Below are 19,404 nucleotides of genomic sequence, written 5' to 3' on the forward strand. Positions count from 1 at the left end.
CGCAACATATCCACATAAGAGTAACTTCCCAGTTTCAAGACGACATACATATAATTAAGTTTCCCAGAACTAACAGACTCGGCGCGGCCGAACTAAAGAGCCGATTTCCGGAGCACAGAATAATTACTCAAGATCAATACAACTCCAAATCCTGCTCCTCAACAAATCACTACTCTCTGCAAAAAAGGAAACACCCAGCAGAAAAAACTTTTGGGTCCAGCGAGCGCGAGGAACAGGTTCGTGATTAAAATTTTTATGTCTCCGGGCCGCTCAATTAGGCACCAAATCAAATTTACCCGTGGCGAGGAGCCAATTAAGGAAACCAACGAGCCGATTATTAATTCCACGGACGCGGAGGTACGGTCCTCGCGTAACTCTCTTAATTCGGTGTGCGCAGCTGATTTTTCCGCGAGAAGTTGTCGGCCGGAAAAAAGAAAGAAGCAGCAAAAAGAGAAAGGAATATAGAATTACAGCTGTATTCATTCGGAAAGAATTTCGACGAACGAGCAGACGCTTAATTGGAAGTCTATCCCGTACTTTGACGCCGACGAGCCACTTGATCTTCCCCGACTCGAACATTTCACATCGAACATCGTTATGCGTCGAATAAACGACGTCACGTCACCCGGATATCATCGTCCCGCACGTTTCGCAATTCCATTTTCCTCCCCGTCACTATCCCGATCATTTTTTCACCATGACCACGCGTATTCTTCCGTCCGCGCGCGATAAAGGCGAATTCACAATTGTTCGCTTTGGATGTGCAAGATGAATCATCCACAATGAATTCAATCCATTGGTTCTCGAAATAAGAACAAGCCTTCTGACGTCACACGCTACATGTATGACCGTTTCAGCTAAATATGCGTGCGAGACTAGGCTCCTCCCACTCCGACCAATCAGAAACGCGCTCTTTTCGCGGGACTTCTTGCGAGGCGTGCACAGTACATCGACAACGGAGTTCACTTGTTCAGACAGTTGTGAACTCGTCACTGACGCTGTTTCATTGCGGCTGGATCATCCAGTGGAAGTAGATCCTACTTTGTCCACTAATTACTAGACTGCGGATCTTTATGCAAAATAAAAAATGTCTGCATTGATTGCAAGAAATGGAAACCAAATAGAACGTTATTTCTTCTCTTAACCTTTTGAATTAAACCGTGTACAGAAAAATTCTTTTTAAAGATAATACAAAAGGATTTAAGCTAATGATGGAAAACGAATTTTCGACGTGTGTGACACATTATTTCCAATTCTGGGACAAAAGCCTTTTGACGTGCATGGCGCGTCAATCTTTCTACAATTTCAAGTTTCACTCAAGTTTGCCAAACATGCATAAAATCCGCAGTCTACTAATCATTTTGGATGAACACTCTGGCTGAATCACTGATGAAAACAATCTTCCCACACGGTGAATGATTCACCTGGGATGTAGACACATCCAAAGTGGAGAAGTGTAAATTCGCCTTAGACGACGTCAATCCCCTTTTTCACTTTGATCATGCTCTTCTATTGCTCCCGACTGGACCAATCGTCGAAGATCGAGCTACCTCTTCGTATAGATCCGGATCTAAGGAAACTGTGCTGCTGGTTTCCTGTTACGAAGGTCTACGAAGCTCGCTATGGGGAATTTAAGTAGCCATCGCCGCATGAGTGTCTTGACCACTTAGGATCATCAACTGACCCGTCCGCTATCTTGATTTTCCTGTTTGTGTGTCAATCTTGGACAACTCTGATGGAGTCTGACGAGAATTGCAGCGTTGCTAGACTTAGAGTTAATTAATCGAGACTGCCATCGGGTAGTTGACAGGACCCTGTCTCCTAGATTCTTCGCTACTATGCTTACACCGAGCTAACAGCAAGTACTAACAATTTGGCTGGTGTCTTCTTTTAATTTCTTTCTTGCCCATCCGGATGGGCAGTTCTGATCGATGACACTTCTTCTCTGTTAGGCAACGGTTCGTGCGCGATAGTGTAACTGTGGAGATGTTTAGATAGCTTTTTCTAGGTTTCATTCTCGTCAGAGTCCATCCAATGGAGTTCGACAGCAGCATCGTGTAAAAATTCGTCAAGAATGTGACAGTGCGGCGAGACCGTGGGTATCAGAAGTGATCCAGAGCAGCTGAAGACTGTTTCAGCGAATTGGTGAAAGTAATAGCAGGGCAGAGCCGTGTTCTGATCCTGGGGAATTGGACAATCGTTCGGTGAACAAGTCGATACCAAGTCCTTTCGTGGATCTCGAGCAATGCAGTGTTTTCGGTGCGACTGTTCACGGGGGTTTCTCTCGCTAGACGAACTGCGACGGTGTTTTCCAACAGCTCGCGCAGCAGGGTAGCGCGCTCTTCAGGGTGTCCTTGAACGCTTCGCGGAAGTCGCGGTTGAAGTACGCGTAGATCAGGGGGTTCAGGGCGCTGTTGAAGTAACCTATCCAGAAGAGGACGGTCACCACCGTGTCTGGACAGTAGCAGGCTTCGCCGCAGAGGGACGTTGTTAGATACCTGGAAGAAGACAATGAGACACATCAGATCACGGATTGGAAGAGTTATAGAACTTCTACGAGCTAGAGACAAACGCTAAAATGTAAACTTTTTGAACTTCTCGCAAGGTTAAGTCCTACGTATGAATTGCTAGATGCAAGATTTTATGAAAATGCTTCCCTATTGCTTCCCTATTCCATCACTATAACGTAGCAGTCTCAATATTTTCATCAAAATAATTTAATTAATAAATAAAGTATGAAGTCACGATTCATTGCGCTCTCCCTGCCAGTCACGTGACATTGTGACGCATGCGCGACAGAAGCGAAACGCGTCACGTGACCGACCCGTGGCGGAAGCGTAGAAGGGGAAGGTGGAGTAGGGACTCTAACAAAATTCGATCCATTTTATTATGTCACGATAAAATTCGATTTTTAAACCTAGCAAAGGATTAATTTCACCATTAATTATGTGTGACCAATATGGCAGTTAACGTGTCGAGTTAAAAAATATGCTTTTGCGCAATGTTTAATTTCGTTCGACAACTTTTAGCAGTCGCCGTGTATACAGGACAATTATTAATAATAATCGAACACATTACGCACCCGATCGTGTACAGGTTTCCTTGATTGTTAGGTTGCAGACATTTATACATTCACTGTCGTATATTTCGATAACAATAAAATGCAACGTTCGCAAATAAAACATGAAAGCGTGGGGGAATACCGCCGTAGAAGGGGAAGGGGACTCTAACTTCAACCCCTTCACATGTCCAGCAAAGTTCATTACAATAATGGCGGAGTCGAAATTCTGGCGGAACTCTATTGCAGTAGCAATGCCTCAATTCCTGCACATATGCAGGACACCGTCGCCATTTTGCTCGTCCTGCAGAAGAGTCACAGCAATAAGACAGTTGCACGGATGTCGGGGGCGCAAGGTCCACGAATAATTCGGTTTCATGAGCAATTTGACCGTGATACATCGGGGCGCGATATCGGCGAACGACATCCGGAAACATTTACGCTGACTAAAATATCCATATTTTCGGTCACTGCGCAAAAGTTATTTATTTTGGAGGCGACGTAACGGAGGTTTCGATACGTCCTGCGGATCCGGGAGATCTTTGTCCACAAGCGCGACGCGACGGCTAATCGAGCAGCGCCTGCCATGATTTGTGGCGAGCGTCGAACGTGTTCGCATATGTCCGCGTCTGCACAATAACGCTCGTCACGCTGAGCATGCTTGCAAATCATTCAAAGTCTCTGTTTGTTTATACGCTTGGTTAAATCCGGAGCCCGTTCTATACACTGGAAAATCCCGTGATATAATTCTACTTCCGAGACCGAACACCCGTTGTACAAATATTTTCCCGGTCCGGGTCTGTCGTTCGAACGAAAATAATATAATTGTTGTTAAATTGTCGGAGTTCACGCACCGATCGTTTCATTATTACTGCAAACGATTGTTGCTCGGTGACGGACTCGTTTCGCCGTCGATTATCAATTAGCTAACAAACATGCGACGCTGTTTGTTGATCCTGTGCAACTGTTTTCTCTGCCTATCTAGCATGTACTCTGAAAATTGTATTTATTCCTAAGTAAATGCTGGAAAAACCAGTCTTTCAAACCGGCTTCAATTGTGTAGATTTAAACTGTACACCCGAACGTACTTTTGTGAATTGTTACTTAATTTTTACAATAATGGGACACACATCATAGTCCGAGGGAGGAGTACACTATATCAAGGTTCAATCCGAAAAGTTTGTTATCGCTCAAATTCTACTACGTGTCCCAAAATGTTCTAACTCCTCGAAAGGGTTGATTCCTCGGATCGTTTGAAGCAACTTTTTCCTTTGCGAAGATGTTCTCCGTGGCCGCGTTAAGGAGTTATTAACGAAAAACCGCGGACCAATCCACAGAGCGCGATAACAGCGGGCGGAGTCTGGCTCGGCCAATGCCAACTCCCCGCTCAGTGGAACCTCTCTGATTGGTCCGTGTTTTTCGTTAATAACTCCGCAACGAAGCTGCGGAGAACAATTTCGCAAAGGAAAAAGTTGCTTGGAATGACCTCAGAAACCGGTTTGTTCGAGTATGACATTTTTGGGACAGCCTGTGTAATAAGTAGACTACGGTAAAGTACGGTGTATAAGTAGACGTATAGAAAACAGTAAAAAATTAATAAATTTAAGACCATTGTGATATTATTTTTCATGTAACAAAGTCATTAGGGGATAAAATCAGTTTTCGTTTTACTTCTGCTTCGCACAATCAATGCAGAACATTTTCATTTTGCCTAAAGCTTCGCAGTCTAGGTAATAAGGTTCCAAACGAAGCACCATTTCATAATTCGTCTGAAATATTGTCACGGCTTTGATGTTAGAAGAAGTTCCAGGTCTCTGTCACGAAAATGACCGAGCGTTGCCACAAAAGGGTGGCTTTGAATTCTCATTAAGAGGCAATGCCTCGCAACGACTGTCTACGATATTATGCGAGCAATAAGAAGAGACAGCTTGCTATTTCCTCGGAAGCTGCGACCGCATTGCTTAGCCAAGCAAATAGTTAGACTACGAAGCGGTGATGGTGGAAACTCGTGCTGCTGAGCCCTCGCCGTATACTCCGCGGGATGCACTCAGCTTTGCATTAATAAAACATGCGGCTGGCTCAGCTTTCGCGAGTATTCACCGGCTCGGGGAACTTGGCGTCGATGAAACGAAAGCACCGAACAGCCTGCACCGTGCCTCGCTGATATATCGTGCGAGCCGAATAGACGGAGTATTTCTCTCTGTATGTACGTGTGTGTGTGTTTTTACGGAAAAATCGACGACCCCCCCCCCCAGTCGTTACTGAAAGGCCGCGGAAAATGAGCGGAAAATTCCCCAACGATGGGAACAGTCCAAAGAATGTTTCTTTTTCTTTTACAGCAACCGCCTCCGTTCCGTTTCCATCGAACCTCAGTGAAATTGGGTATTCTTTTAATGAGCAATCCTGCAGCTGCCTTCTGCATCAGATGGGCTCGGATGTTTGCTAACAATTAGATCCTCTTCGAATGGAATATGCTTCTTTATTGTTTATTTGCTGTCGCTGTTTCATTAGCGGCCGGTAATCATGTTGTGTGGAATATGAACGGAATTTTGTATTCAAATCTTGGATGGAACAGGGAATTATTATTGGGTTGCGACATTCGGTTCTAATTTTAATGATTTAGGTGTGGTTTGCTGCAAATGGTCAGTATACTAGGGTTAAAAAGAAGCCACTTGTATGATATTAGGTTGGCAACTAAATTCGCGACCTTTTGTTTCGTAATTCTTTTACTGTATGATTATAATCTCATTCAGTGACCATTCCTCTTGAACTGTATATCATTGGGAAGCTCCGAATTTTGCGATTAATTTGATATGAAATACATGTATAAATGCATTTGTTTGAGAAAACGTGGTGGTCGCGAACTTAGTTGCCAACCTAATATTATTTCTGTCACTTACAGGATATACTCTCCCTACTCCTGGATCCTCCCCATCAAACTCCTGTGGAGTGTAAATGGGAGGTTGGGGAGCAGTCACGCGAGGCAAAGCACGGTAGGAGGAATACGAAATAGAGTTGATGGTGAGGGAATTGGTACACTGGTAGTGGGGGAACCGTGGGAGTCGTGAGAGAGGGAAGCCACAATATTAATATATGATTCTTATATTGATTTTTCGTGATTAATATATGATATTTATTACTTCAACCTTGCTTGTCAACTATTTAGAATATATAAAAATAAGAAATCATGCTCATAATAAGCATAAACTATTTTTGAGTACTAACAAATAATGAAAATGTTCACCAGAATCAACATGAATGCTCCTATTTATAACTTGATTAGAAGAGAACTTTTTAAATATAATAGTTAAATTTTTTCTAATACAGCACGCTTTCCCTTTTTCTTTCTATTAGTTCCATTTTTTGAACGACTTCTTTTCAGGACAGTTCATTATTGTTGAAGAGTATTTATTCTTGAAAGAGAGACTGATAACGTACAGGAATCGAATACGCGATCTTTCATTTGTCGGGGAGTTCTTTGTCCACTAACAATAAGATGCCCGGGCCATAGTCGACTTTTCCTCTCCGAATTCACGTATAACGTCACCACGATCATACAACATCACTCCCTGCCTTTTACTATTTGTTATTAGGCTATTTAATACGTAAACGTAACAAATATAGTAATTTTTCGAAGATAGATTGGTGAGAAAAAATCATATTGAAAATGAAAATTTGGTATAAATTAAGTTCTTAAAATGTACGATCCTCTCTGCTTACCAAAGGAAGAATGGCAGCCAACAAAGGAGGAACGCGCCCATTATTATTCCGAGCGTCCTCGCTGCTTTGTGTTCAGCCCTCCAACTTTTCGTTTGTTGTCGTATGGAAGTACCTGAAAAATAAAAATTTATGTCAGCAATGTAGAAAAATGAAAAAGTTTACTATACACGTTATCTAATTCGTAACTTTATAGCTCGTCTAGCTAGCTTCCATGGGGAAAAAGATTTTCTCAGGAAGGTCGATATGTTACGCTAAAAATGTAAGATTTTGTAAATGTTTACTAATTAATTGATACTTTTGTGCAATTAATCAATGTTTTACTGAATGCATTTGTTTTCTAGGTAATACAATCCGGTACGTTTAGAGATACAAATGCGGATCTTAATGCATTTATGAAGAATTTGGTTGGGTGAAATATAAAACAGTGAAAGATTTTAAAAATTCAAGAATGTCGTAAGATTGAATGCAAAACATTTTTATTTTGTATAAAGATCCGCAGTCTAGTAATAATACATGAAGTCTAAGTGTGCTATCAAAAATGTGAAAATGTTTACAAGTACGCGTATCACTTAACCTGTATTAAAAATTAAAACCTGTTGAAAAAGAAGCTTAACAATCTCTTTCTAAATAACTACTTTGAAAGAAGCTGTTGATAGGAATTTACTCGAATGGAGGAGAGGAAATTAGCCCCTCTCCGTGCCAGTACCGGATTAGTCACGTGACAGAGCCGGGATGCGTCACATGACCGGGCCGTGGCGGAAGCGTGGGGGAATAGCGTCGCAGAAGGGTAAAGTAGAGTGGGGACACAAATCTTAATTTGTCGACTCTGGTAACAGATAATGTTTAACAGTATTTGTATTTGTTTAATTAATCTGAGTTTCAATTTATGTATTAAGGTTCCATAAGCACTGCATATTAAATATTTGATTACAAGTAGCTAATATTAAGGTACAAATAAACACTGAACAACTGTTACAAATAAAGGCTGTAACAGTATATTCTTCAATTTCCCGTCTTCGTCACGTTTAAAACTCCAAAAAAACTCGATATCGAATATACAACGATAAAAATGCATCATAAAATGAAAAATGGCAGAAATTCATAGCATTTCTCGTAATAAATTCGCGAGATACTTAGAACAGTATATCACGTGGAGAAGAATAATGTTGAATCCGGCTCTATTAATCACGTTTCTCTTAAACTCGATTTTTCTTATTGTTTCTCGTTATGTCGACGGAAACAACGGGCGTCGACGGGGTTATTAATACTGGGGGAACAATGAAAGGCACACGATCGTGCGTCGAACATTGACGGACCGCACTGATTATTAATTTCAGTTTTGGCCGTGCGTATTTGTGTGGACGAACGAAGAATTCGAACAATCGCGCGATGCGATGCGATTCGGTTAAGCAAAATTGTGTTTGTTGCGTGAGTGCCTGGCCTGCCCGTTGATATTTTTGGCCCCGGATAATTCGCCTGACAAACATTTTCTGCTCCCGTGGAAACCGGCGAATATTAATAAAGCCGTATCAGCGAATGACGGCCGAAGCTCAAGGTCATCGGCTGTATCCGTACAATTGCGTTTCGGCGGAACGAACCTGTAATTTATTCACATGCTCGTCAATTACGAGGCGATATTTCGTTCATTTAACTGGCACATTGAATTACGCGCGGCAGCAATTTCAGAGGGAAAATTATTCACGGGAGATTTCGCGTTCCACACGCCATTTTTTCTCCCGAGTTTATGTTTATTTTCAATCTCTCGCTGGCCAGACATTTTTTACCAAGGTCGGCAGTTTGTAATGAGAGTTTCCGCTAATATACAGGATGCTTGTAAATAATTTTTATGACACTGACATGTTTACTGTCGAGCTTGAAAATATTCAACAAAGTCGAAGCTAGTTCTTTAATCGAAGAAAAAGTGCGAAGCATTCACTTTTTATTATTTTCACGTAGCAAGTGTTTTATTGGAGAGAGTTTTAAAAAATTTTAAATTATTCAAATAAAAAGTTTGTAAATTATTACAGTAATTTTTAAGCCTGTAAAAATTATTTGTAGACCCCCTCTACATCTAATTCAACCAATGTGTTATTGTAAAAAATATAAAAGATATCGTATTCAATATGAAAGTATTACATAAAATTAGAAGATTTTATATTACTCAGAAACGAAGTTTGTTGCACGACTTTGAAGTCCATAATGTAAAACAATTTTCAGCAATAGAATAACTTAATTATTTTTCGTTACACAGGGGCGACTATTAATTACTTCCTGCAAGTGAAAGAACACGGTATTCGAATTCATTGTGCACCTTTAATTTACTTCTTTGTGTTGTTAAATTATGTAGCTACACGGATTAAGCAAAGGCTCGGGATGCGAACTCGTTATTTATGTTTCAAAGAGAACCAAAATTCCATTTCGTCTAATTACATTCCGTTTCTCAGTATTTCATCCTTTCCTGTCATTTCCAACAATTCGCCAGGATTCATTTAAGATCGCTTCATTGTTTCTCTTGAAAAAACAGTATCTTGTGTTTTTGCAATTTTTCATCTGAAATTGCGATTCTTCAATTTCCTTGCTTGCATTGCAGTACTTTGAAATTTTTTCTTGCAGATCCCACTCACTATTATCCTCTGCTACAATCTTTGTAGCAGAATGCAGCTTTGAATTTGTAATTAGAACTCGCCGAGTTGCATTACCCCATTAACCCAGAACATAAGTTTTCTTTTCGACGTTGACCTTTATCATCGCCTCTGTGCCTTTATGTGCTCTACCGCCCCCGCCTGTCACGTCATTTTTACCACATAGTGTTCTGCCACCATAAGTTTCTTTTTGTGGACTTTCTACAGTGCTTTAATTTAATTGCTTTGAGCGACTTTCCGTGTAAATGTTTTCTGAAAATGTTAGGTAATAGCGTTTAATTTTTATACATTTATGGCCTGCAAGACATTTTAACAAAGTAAGTATACTTCGAGCGACATTTCACATGAATATTTTGTGAAAATGTAATGTAAGAATATCTATAAATTATTATACATTTATGGCCCGCAAGGCATTTTAACAAAGTGAACTAGTATAAATTATAAAGTTTCAAAGATAACGTAATCTGAATATCTTGATCTGTGAAAGTAAAAGATTGTAGAAAAACTCGAAATATAATAATCACTAATAAACTATCAGATACATAAATTTGACTGCAAATCTGGCGGCGCCTTACCTGTCAAAAACGCAGAAAAATGCTCAACTTTTTCAGCAACCATAACTCCTGAACTATTGATCCTATAGAATCGAAACTTCGATCTGCAGCCGCCCGGGTACAAATCTACTGGATTACATACCAAATACATCATAATTTATAGGAGAAAGGCACAAACTTTGAGTCCGGTAAAGTAAAGTTTACTCTGCCTCTGTATTATAGGGCAAGGGATCAATCATAGATTGTTTGCAATGCTCGAAGACAATGACAGGGGTTCGATTAAAGTTCCCAAGAAGCTGTCCGATGAGTAGTGCTGCTTCTCGGCCATGTGTCCGTTTAAGACCACGTCGCTTCCTGGCAGAGATAGCAAATTCATTTTGGCGGGACGATATCCAAGCGCTGTTTAGATAATGCGAAGTGCCAGAATAGGAAGGCAGTCGTTGGAGCGAAAGCTGAAGGGTTCGCGTGATCCGACGCAGTCAGGCAGATTTAGGTTGGTTGGTCGATGCTCACCGGCTTCTCCGTTTTCGTGAAATCGATGCGCTCGTCTATCAAGATGCAAGAACCGTCTGCCCTACGGCATGCCCGATTTAAGTGTACACACGCAATTAGTTCTCGGCCTATTGAAGACGCGAGCGAATCCCCTCGACTAGGAACAACATACAGTCGGGGACAAAACGATTGGATACCATACGTTTCCATATGATGTCGGAAAAAACTGTACAATTTGGGAAATCACTCACACTACCGCTCAAAGGTATCTCGACACTTCCTTTGCTCTATTAAGAAAAATATTTAGAACAATTTTGTGGCATTACATGAAACTGGTAAATTCTTTATGTACAGTCAAATTTTTGAACACATGGCCCATCGTTTTGAATATCTACATTTTTCTGGATAGATTTGTGCGGAACGCAACATACTCCCTCTGTCCCATAATTTGTGAATTATAAATTAATAATAGTAGCGAAATAAAATAAATATAGAACGCAACATTCATTATGAAAAAACTAGATTACATTAAAGAATAAGTTTTATTTTGAGTGTTCAAATATAGTTTTTGGACTTTTCCATAATTTCGTTACTGCATTTTAAACTTATAGGTAGGATCCCTTGGCTGCGAAGCTTTGCTTTCTCTATATGCGTGAGCTTAAAATTATTGGAGCCATCGTTCTTCATTGCTTCCAGCGTAACATGTTTTTTTCATCTTACTTTTACAATGGGTTGATATTCAACTGAAATAAAATAATTGATTTCGATCTTCGGATGAAATTAGAAAAATAGTTATAATTTGTAATAATTAGGTTAACCTATAAATTGAAAGATGTGTCAAAACGAATGACAGATGTCATGAAACATTGATTTTGATTGAACGCTTCGCAATTTTGCGCTATAAGATAACTTACAGCTGCATTCGCCAATAATTCTCGTTTAAATATTCACTTGCTACTATTATTATGGGACAGAGAAGTATAAAATAGTGTGAAATGTTGTGTGAACAAGAAATTACATTCATGTTATCCACCAAATAAAAATTAACTAATTAATAGAGTGCTCTATCTTTTTGCTTCCGACTATACCACTGATCAACACAATCCAGAATTTTCGCATCGATTCGGTTCAATGAACGCCACGCGAATCGATATTTCGTCCTCTTTCGCAATCTCGTTCCCACTTCAATTTCACATTTGTCAGTGATGTTTCTTTTCATGTCATTTTGCAGATGTTAACAACGGATTTAATTGTTATTATTATTATTTATTTATTTGAAGTTTATTTTAACGTGATCGTATTAATAGCGGGGTCATTAGCGACTACATGGTTTACTCTTGGTTATAATATATTTGATATTTAATTTGTAAAAAGAATCTGAACAAAATGGCATTGGAGACAAGACCACCTCCCCAATAAAAGATCAACAAAAATGAAAATCCTTCGATATCCTGCAGCTATCCATGCGTGCAAAATCCTGATGCAAAAAATTTCGACAATTCTCCTAAAAAAGATTCCCAAAAATTGCTGAACAAAATGGCATTGGAGATAAAATCACCTCCTAAATAAAAGAGGAAGAAAAATGAAAATCCTTGCATATCTTGGGGTTAACGGAGCAACATATCCACGAATGTGTCCAAAATCATAACGTAAAAATTTCGATAATTCTCCTAAAAAAGATTCCAAAAATTGCTGAACAAAATGGCATTATAGATACGATGACTTCCCTAGTAAAACAGGACCAAAAACGAAAATCCTTCGGTATCCTAGAGTTAACGGAGCAACGTATCTCCTTTTCGCGTGCTCTCTATGGCCAGCTCCGACCACCTACCGCGTCTTATCCCCATTAAAAAGTTCCGTATCCGCTTAGCGCGAAAGTTCCAGCGGAACCGGGAGGAGACCCGCGGCCGTGTTTTCCGCAATCCCTGTCCGCTTCTCTCTCTCTCTGGTCTGGTCTCGCCTCGGGGACTCCGAAACAACTGGAGTATCATAAAGTTTCCTGCCCCCCATGGCCCGACAACTTCAAGGAGACGGACAGGTGTTCGTTTTTCCACCGGCACGCGAGTCCTATTTCCTGGTGCGGCGGTGAATTTTTTAGGACGCCTCGAGACGTTTAAGAAGACGTTCCAGAAACGTGGACGTCGAGCACATTTCGTTTCCCCGGCAATCGAGGAGAAACGGGCTTCCCATGTCTTCACAGCCTTTGCAATTTTCCCCCACTGTGCCGTGGAGCCTCGATTATTCGAATTAATTAGGGCTATCAGTGAGGGGATGAGCGAGTTTGAAAACTCGTCTAGGAAAACGGGGAGTCGGATGAAATTTATTGAAGAGCGCTTTCGCGAGGTAGAACCTCGTTTAGTTGAGTTAATTGAGGTTATAGGCGGGAGGATTAAGGCCTTGTCGAGGTAAAGGGATGAAAGAAGTTCGTAGGAGATCGTTTTTGTACTGTAGAACCATGATTGTTCGAAGTACTTAATGGCGTCGTTATAAGATCAGGGGATTTTAAAGCGTATCGAGAAAATGGAGGAGATGAAAAGTGGGAAGTTTCGTGAGGTTGAACCTCGCCTGATTGAGGGGACTGCCTTACGTAAACGCTGGAAATTGATCAATTTTCATCAATTCTTTTCATAATAATCTTGGTCTCATGTTATAATTGTTTTGGCTCCTCCTTCCTCGTAGATAAGAATTTTTCATACACTTTTAATTATTTATTTCTTCCACATTGATTGATTTAGCATAATATTTTGGAAAAATATTTTTAAGGTCTTTTACTTTTCAAAAGTGCAAGAATAAAAGGTTATGCTAGGAGGATTCAGGACTTTTCAAAGTGAAGGGATGAAGGAGGTTCGCAGATTTATGTGTAGTGAACAACCATGATCGTTACCTAATGCTACAGAGAATTTTGAAGCTTATCGCAGAATGAACAGCAAGAAAGCACTTTTGAGAGGTAGAAGTTTCGTTTAGTTAATTGAGTTTATTACACAGGTGGATTAAATACTTGTGAGAATCAAGGGACGGAGGAGGTTCATCGAAAAGCAACTTTTTAGAGGAAAGCTGCTTGCTGGTTTAGATAAATTCGGTGTATGTTAATGTTATGTTTAAATACGTTAATTTCTGTGAATTATAAAATTTTACAGGATCCAGAGAAACCAGAGGATCAAACGAAGTTTATTGGAGAGCGCTTTTACGCGGTAGAACCTCGTTAATTTGAGGTAATTGCGGTTATAGGTATGAGAATTAAGGGCTCTCGAAACTAACGTATGAGAGGAATCTGTGCAAGGGCATTTTCGAACTGTACAACCAGGATTGTTCGAATTCATTGGGAGCAAAAGCATTAGAATCATTAAATTTTGAAACGTATTCATCGAGAAAATGAGGAACATAAAATAAGCGTGATCACACTGTAGAAACTCGATGATCGGAATGAATTGATGGTGTCAACTGAGCAAGTTTTGAAACTGATCAAGAAATCAAAAGCATGGGAAATTGGAGAGCACTTTTGCATTGCAGATCTCGATTATTTGTGTAGACGTAAGCATCGAGGACTTTCAAACCTCGAGGGATGAGACACGTTCATTGAAGAGCATTTTTGTACCGTAGAATCCTCGATTATTTCAATTAATTAGGATCGCAGGATGAGCAAGTTTGGAAACTTGTCCAGGAAATCGAGGAGTTTGACGATAATTGAAGAGCACTTTTACAGTGTAGAACCTCGTTAATTTGAGTTGATCGAGGTTACTGTTATGGGAAAAGGACTTCTGAAACTGAAGGGATTAAAGAAGTTTATTGAAGGGTAGTTTTATACTGTAGAACAACGATTATCTCAATCAATTAGTGGTCTCACAGAATTAATTTTGAAGTGCATTTTTTCCCTTGTAGAATCTCATTTCTTTGAATTAATGTAGGATATAGGTCGACCAATTAGTGAATATTGAAACTAGTGGGATGATAGAAGTTCGTTGAAGAGCATTTTCAGAAAGCCTCGACTATTTTGATTAATCAGTAGACTGCGACAGTAAAAACATTTCCAGAATTTAAATACACTATTATATTATTTTCAACGTATTAAATTAAACATATTCAGCAAGAAAGTAAATATTCATTCCAGCTTGTTGCAATTCGAGTAGAAAATTTTGATTCCGCATAAAGATCCGCAGTCTATTAATCAGACACGAAAATAAAAAATGAAGTGTGATTATATACGTGGTTATAAAATGGTTATAAAACGAAATTAATAAGTAAAATTCTTTGAACGCGCGTTCCGATTGTTTAAACTGACAAAGTAATAATTTCTCTTTCTCTGACGTGCAAGGGGAATGTATTACAAAAGACATTTAATTATTTAAATGGAAAAGTCCTTTCTCTCTTAAAAACTTGACAATTTTCATAGCAGTGGAACTAGCTAAGGATAAATTGTCTCGTACATATATGTATTAACATTCTTCTCGATTCAAAATGGTGAAAATCGTGGACCTTGTAAAACTGCGATTTTCACTAAAATTGCAATAAATGAATTAAATATCTCCTTGTAATTTCCACGACAGTTGGAGTGAGAGTATAATAATTTAGACAGTTTATACTACACAAAAGAAAATTATTTATTTATGTCCGAATCCGTTTGTTAAACACACCACGATACCAAAGGATTCGGTTAGCGGTGAAGAATTAAGAAGTTGCTTATAGCTTCCGACAGCTTGAGCGTCCGAGGGATGCGAGCACCGCGAAAGAGGGATGGTTATTTCGCGGACCACGTACCGTACGCCAAATCTGTTCTTGTTCTTACGCTTGAAATTTAATTTGCCAACCACAGTTGGCGTAGCTGTTCCGCGTGTCGTGCCGCATTGGCTCGCGCGTCGTGCTCGCTAGTTTCATTCCCTTTGGGAACTTGGTTCGAGTGTAATCCTGCTGCCCAACGAGTTTCTGCGAAGTGTATATTACTTTTAAACAGTAGCACACCGGCTGCACCAATAAGTTATACAGCGTTCCTTTTTTTAACGCGCGGTGTCTGTGCAAATAATTCCGTCCCCTGAATATTAAGAATATTAGGAATTCTTTTTAGAGAAACTATTAATTATTTACTGGTGTTCAAGGTGCATGTATGTTTTTCTTTAGTAACAATAATAAAAATTACACGAGTTATAGATTTATAATTAAGTTGATTTTACGAATTTGAACAAATCCTTTCACATACAATTCGCAACACTCGAGGACGACGCAAGAAATCGGTATTTTGAAAACGTAAAACCAGAACACTTTTAGTAATGAATTATTGTGTTACAAATGTAAAGTGTGGCGCCGGAATTAGAATTTGATAAAATTGAGTTGGGGGTTGTGAAAGCAGAGAACTTACCCTTTAAAATGAGAGCGGACAGAATATTTTAACATTTGTTTACTCAAAGTTACAGGACTTCAAAGATTTGCAATTTTTCAATTACAACCCAGTGGTCCTTAAATTTCGTTTAACTTAAATTTCGTTTAACTGATTTGCAAGCTCCAGTGAAATTTATGTCGTGGTCCCAGGAACTCACTGCTTTCATATTCCTTGTGCTAAAATAATATGCTACCGTTAAACGTCCTTGATTCTCTTACATTTCATAAACATTCATAAAGTATGAATAAAATCAATATGTTTACGAAGCACAAGACGTTCTAAGGAAATTGGATTCATCGAAAATCAATGTTCACACAAGAAAGAACGAATGTTTCATAGACCGTTACGACTGGGAAAACTACATCACACTTCAAACTTTATAATTGAAGTTCCAAGGATCAGCTTCCAAACATCTTACCACTCCAATTTGCCATTAAATTATCTCGCCATATTGAAGGGAGTTTTGAGGTTACGCAATATAACCTCGTTACAGCAATGGAATTACAGTCGATTAAAACAGCATCGGAACTTTCCAATTTCTTCGGAATCGACGTTCTGAAATTCAACCCGGGAGTACGAAGTTTGATGCCGGCGAAGGGCGTTATAAACTTTACTGTCAAACAAACTAAGTTTACGTTCGAGTGGCTACGAATTTTATGCTTGTACACTTCGTTTAAACAGCTACAACATCTTCCGAATAGACTGTAAAAATAAGAAACTGCCTCAGTGTGCACAGTAATGTCTTGATTTATGTTTAAACAGGGAGTAAACATACATCGCCGCCGGCGCATCAGTGAGACAATATTAATTTAATGAGAATACTCTTTTGTTCGTAACGATCTTTTTATGAAGCTTTTGCCAACATATTGGCAATACTCATCTGACTGAAATGAGACCGAACACGAAACAATTTGGACATACTTACTCGTTTAATACACGATGCAGTGGAGTCGCGATGATGCGAACTAATCGGTGGAGCATGAGTGCCCGAATAATAGAATAAGTACAATGAATCGTGCTGCATATAGATTATTTTAGGTTGGAACGCTTATGAACAAATAAAGGAGAATTCAGAAAAGAAGTGTTAAGATAATCGAGGTAGCACTAAATTGTCAATGGAACGAACAAGCATGATTCGAACTATGTTTGGTCTTATTATAATCAGAAAAACGTCACATACACGTTGCCAAGGCTTTCATAGACGAATAATTGAAAATAAAAAAGTTTCGTGCAAATATCGTGTACATCTCTTTCATGTACATCGAGGCATTGCTGTAATACCGTCCTGAACTTAATCAATTCATGTGCAGATCAATATTAATCGAGCAAACAGCTCTAATGGAGGAGTAGTTCACACAGCCCGGATCAATGTGTGTGAGACAATATTAATTTAATGATAATACTCTTTTGTTGATGACGATCTTTTTATGAAACTTGTACCAACATATTGACAACACTTTTCTGATTAAAATGAGTCCGAAGACGACACAATTAGGATCATATTTACTCGTTTCATACACAATGCAGTAGAACCTCGATTATCTGGTGGCCCCACTGTACCGTCTCCTTCTACGACGCTATTCCCTCACGTGACGCGTTTCGTCTCTGTCCTGCATGTGTCACAATGTCACGTGACTAATCCGGTACTGGCAGAGAGAGAGGGTAACTCTTTCCCCTCAATTGGCGACTCTGGCTGGTAGATCTGGGACAATGGTCTCACGGGACCAAAGGAGCTCTCGCGGCTCCTTTAATTCCGAGAACTCGAATAAATGTCTAATCCCTCTTGTCTATATCGTCTCCCGAAGGCAGAGAAAGATCCAGATCGGCAGACCTCGCGAAAATGCAGGAACTCGTCGCCATCCGAGAAGCTTAATCGGCCCCCATTGCCAGCGGAACGCGGATCGAGCAAAATTGAGAGACGAAACGCCGGGGAAGACGATGACAGACGATGACAGACGAACAGTCATGAAAAGAGCCAGGTGGATCGGCCGAGTATCTCGATGAAATTAGAAGCCTTGAAACGCTCTCGGGCCGGGAATTTTAAAGAAATGAATGTAGAGTTACAGTCGCCTGGAGAAATGATTCGCCTCGTGCGGCTGTATCGATCCGCGGATCAGCCCTTGCTAGTACGCATCAGGGTTTTACGAGAACCGAGCTTGAGAAACGGGCATCGAATTGATTGAAACATGATTTAATGGACCTCGTTATTGATCTGCCTCGGTTGCACCGAGTGCACATAGCTCTGCACCGGGACCGAGTCGAAACTCTCCGGGAAGATTTTTTGAAAGTACGCAATGCGGATCTGCGAGTTTGTAGCCGTCACCATTTTCACTGGAAAGTTTCTTATTCGATCAGTATGTAGTCAAACTGAGAAAATATTTTCCAAGGTTAATTCGCAGAGTGCCCATACAGAAAGTTTTAAATATCCAGTTTCTTCCACCGAAAAACCTTGTTGGCAACATTTCCTCACCGTTTCGTAAATTCAGAGTGCCTTGTTATCCTCACAAATTGGCCTCGGCTATCAGCAAATCATTTCACCGTGACACTTTGTTGTTTCCACATTGTCTGCGGTGAAAGGGCCGATTCGAGGAAAGATGGAGGACCTGTCTCATTTCGCCGGGCCGGTCGCGTCTTTAATAATAGACGCGGTTGAAGAAGAAGCCATCCCGGTTCCTAATAAAATTTGTTACGGGACGAGCGAGGCTGAGAAAAAGGATGGGTTTCGAACTGTTCTCCTTTCAGCCGTCCAATCTTCCCTGCGAACGTTCGTTCAACGTGAGAACCGATTCGTTGGCCGGTTAAGTGAAAAGTACCCTTGAAAACAACGGAGCAATAAGTGGAGGCCGGGTGGGAGGGATCGAGAATGGAAAGCAAATTTCATTAAGTTCATGCTTCCGTTCTCAAACAGAATCTTCAGGAGATTTTCTCAGCTGGGACATTATGAACCGTCGATGTCAATGCACAATATTCCAATGCAGGTCTCCTCTTAAGGGGAGAGTGGATTGTAAATCCCTCCTTTTTTATAGACACGCGTACGTGTGTCTTCTGGATTACAGCCTTTTATATACCGGAGTGTATGAACTACTCCTCCATGAGAGCTGTTTGCTCGATTAATATTGACCTGTACATAAATTGATTAAGTTCAGGACGGTATTACAGCAATGCCTCGATGCACATGAAAGAGATGTACACGATACTTGCACGAAACTTCTTTATTTTCAATTATTCGTCTATGAAAGCCTTGGCAACGTGTATGTGACGTTTTTCTGATTAAAATAAGACCAAACATAGTCCGAATCATGCTTGTTCGTTCCATTGACAATTTAGTGCTACCTCGATTATCTTAACACATCTTTTCTGAATTCTCCTTTATTTGTTCATAAGCGTTCCAACCTAAAATAATCTATATACAGCACGATTCATTGTACTTATTCTATTATCGGGGCACTCATGCTCCACCGATTAGTTCGCATCATCGAGGCTCCACTGCATCGTGTGTTAAACGAGTAAGTATGTCCAAATTGTTTCGTGTTCGGTCTCATTTCAGTCAGATAAGTATTGCCAATA

General features: G+C 40.0%; 1 protein-coding gene across 10 annotated transcripts in view; it reads right to left on the reverse strand.

Moving 5' to 3' along the window:
- Nucleotides 1-19,404, reverse strand: part of LOC143215824 (octopamine receptor beta-1R) — a 222,576-nt gene that overhangs the window by 26,002 nt on the left and 177,170 nt on the right. For all 10 annotated transcript variants that reach the window (XM_076438363.1, XM_076438362.1, XM_076438360.1 and 7 more), the window contains 2 exons: nucleotides 6,779-6,890; nucleotides 1-2,498 (listed from right to left, as the gene is read on the reverse strand). The exon at nucleotides 1-2,498 is cut by the window's left edge and continues 26,002 nt beyond it. In XM_076438363.1, the coding sequence (XP_076294478.1) occupies nucleotides 2,288-2,498; nucleotides 6,779-6,890 (323 nt within the window). In that variant the 3' untranslated portion in view covers nucleotides 1-2,287. The remainder of the gene's footprint in view (nucleotides 2,499-6,778; nucleotides 6,891-19,404) is intronic.

Source organism: Lasioglossum baleicum, chromosome 14 (assembly GCF_051020765.1).
Source record: "Lasioglossum baleicum chromosome 14, iyLasBale1, whole genome shotgun sequence".
In the NCBI taxonomy this organism is placed as follows: Eukaryota; Metazoa; Arthropoda; class Insecta; order Hymenoptera; family Halictidae; genus Lasioglossum; species Lasioglossum baleicum.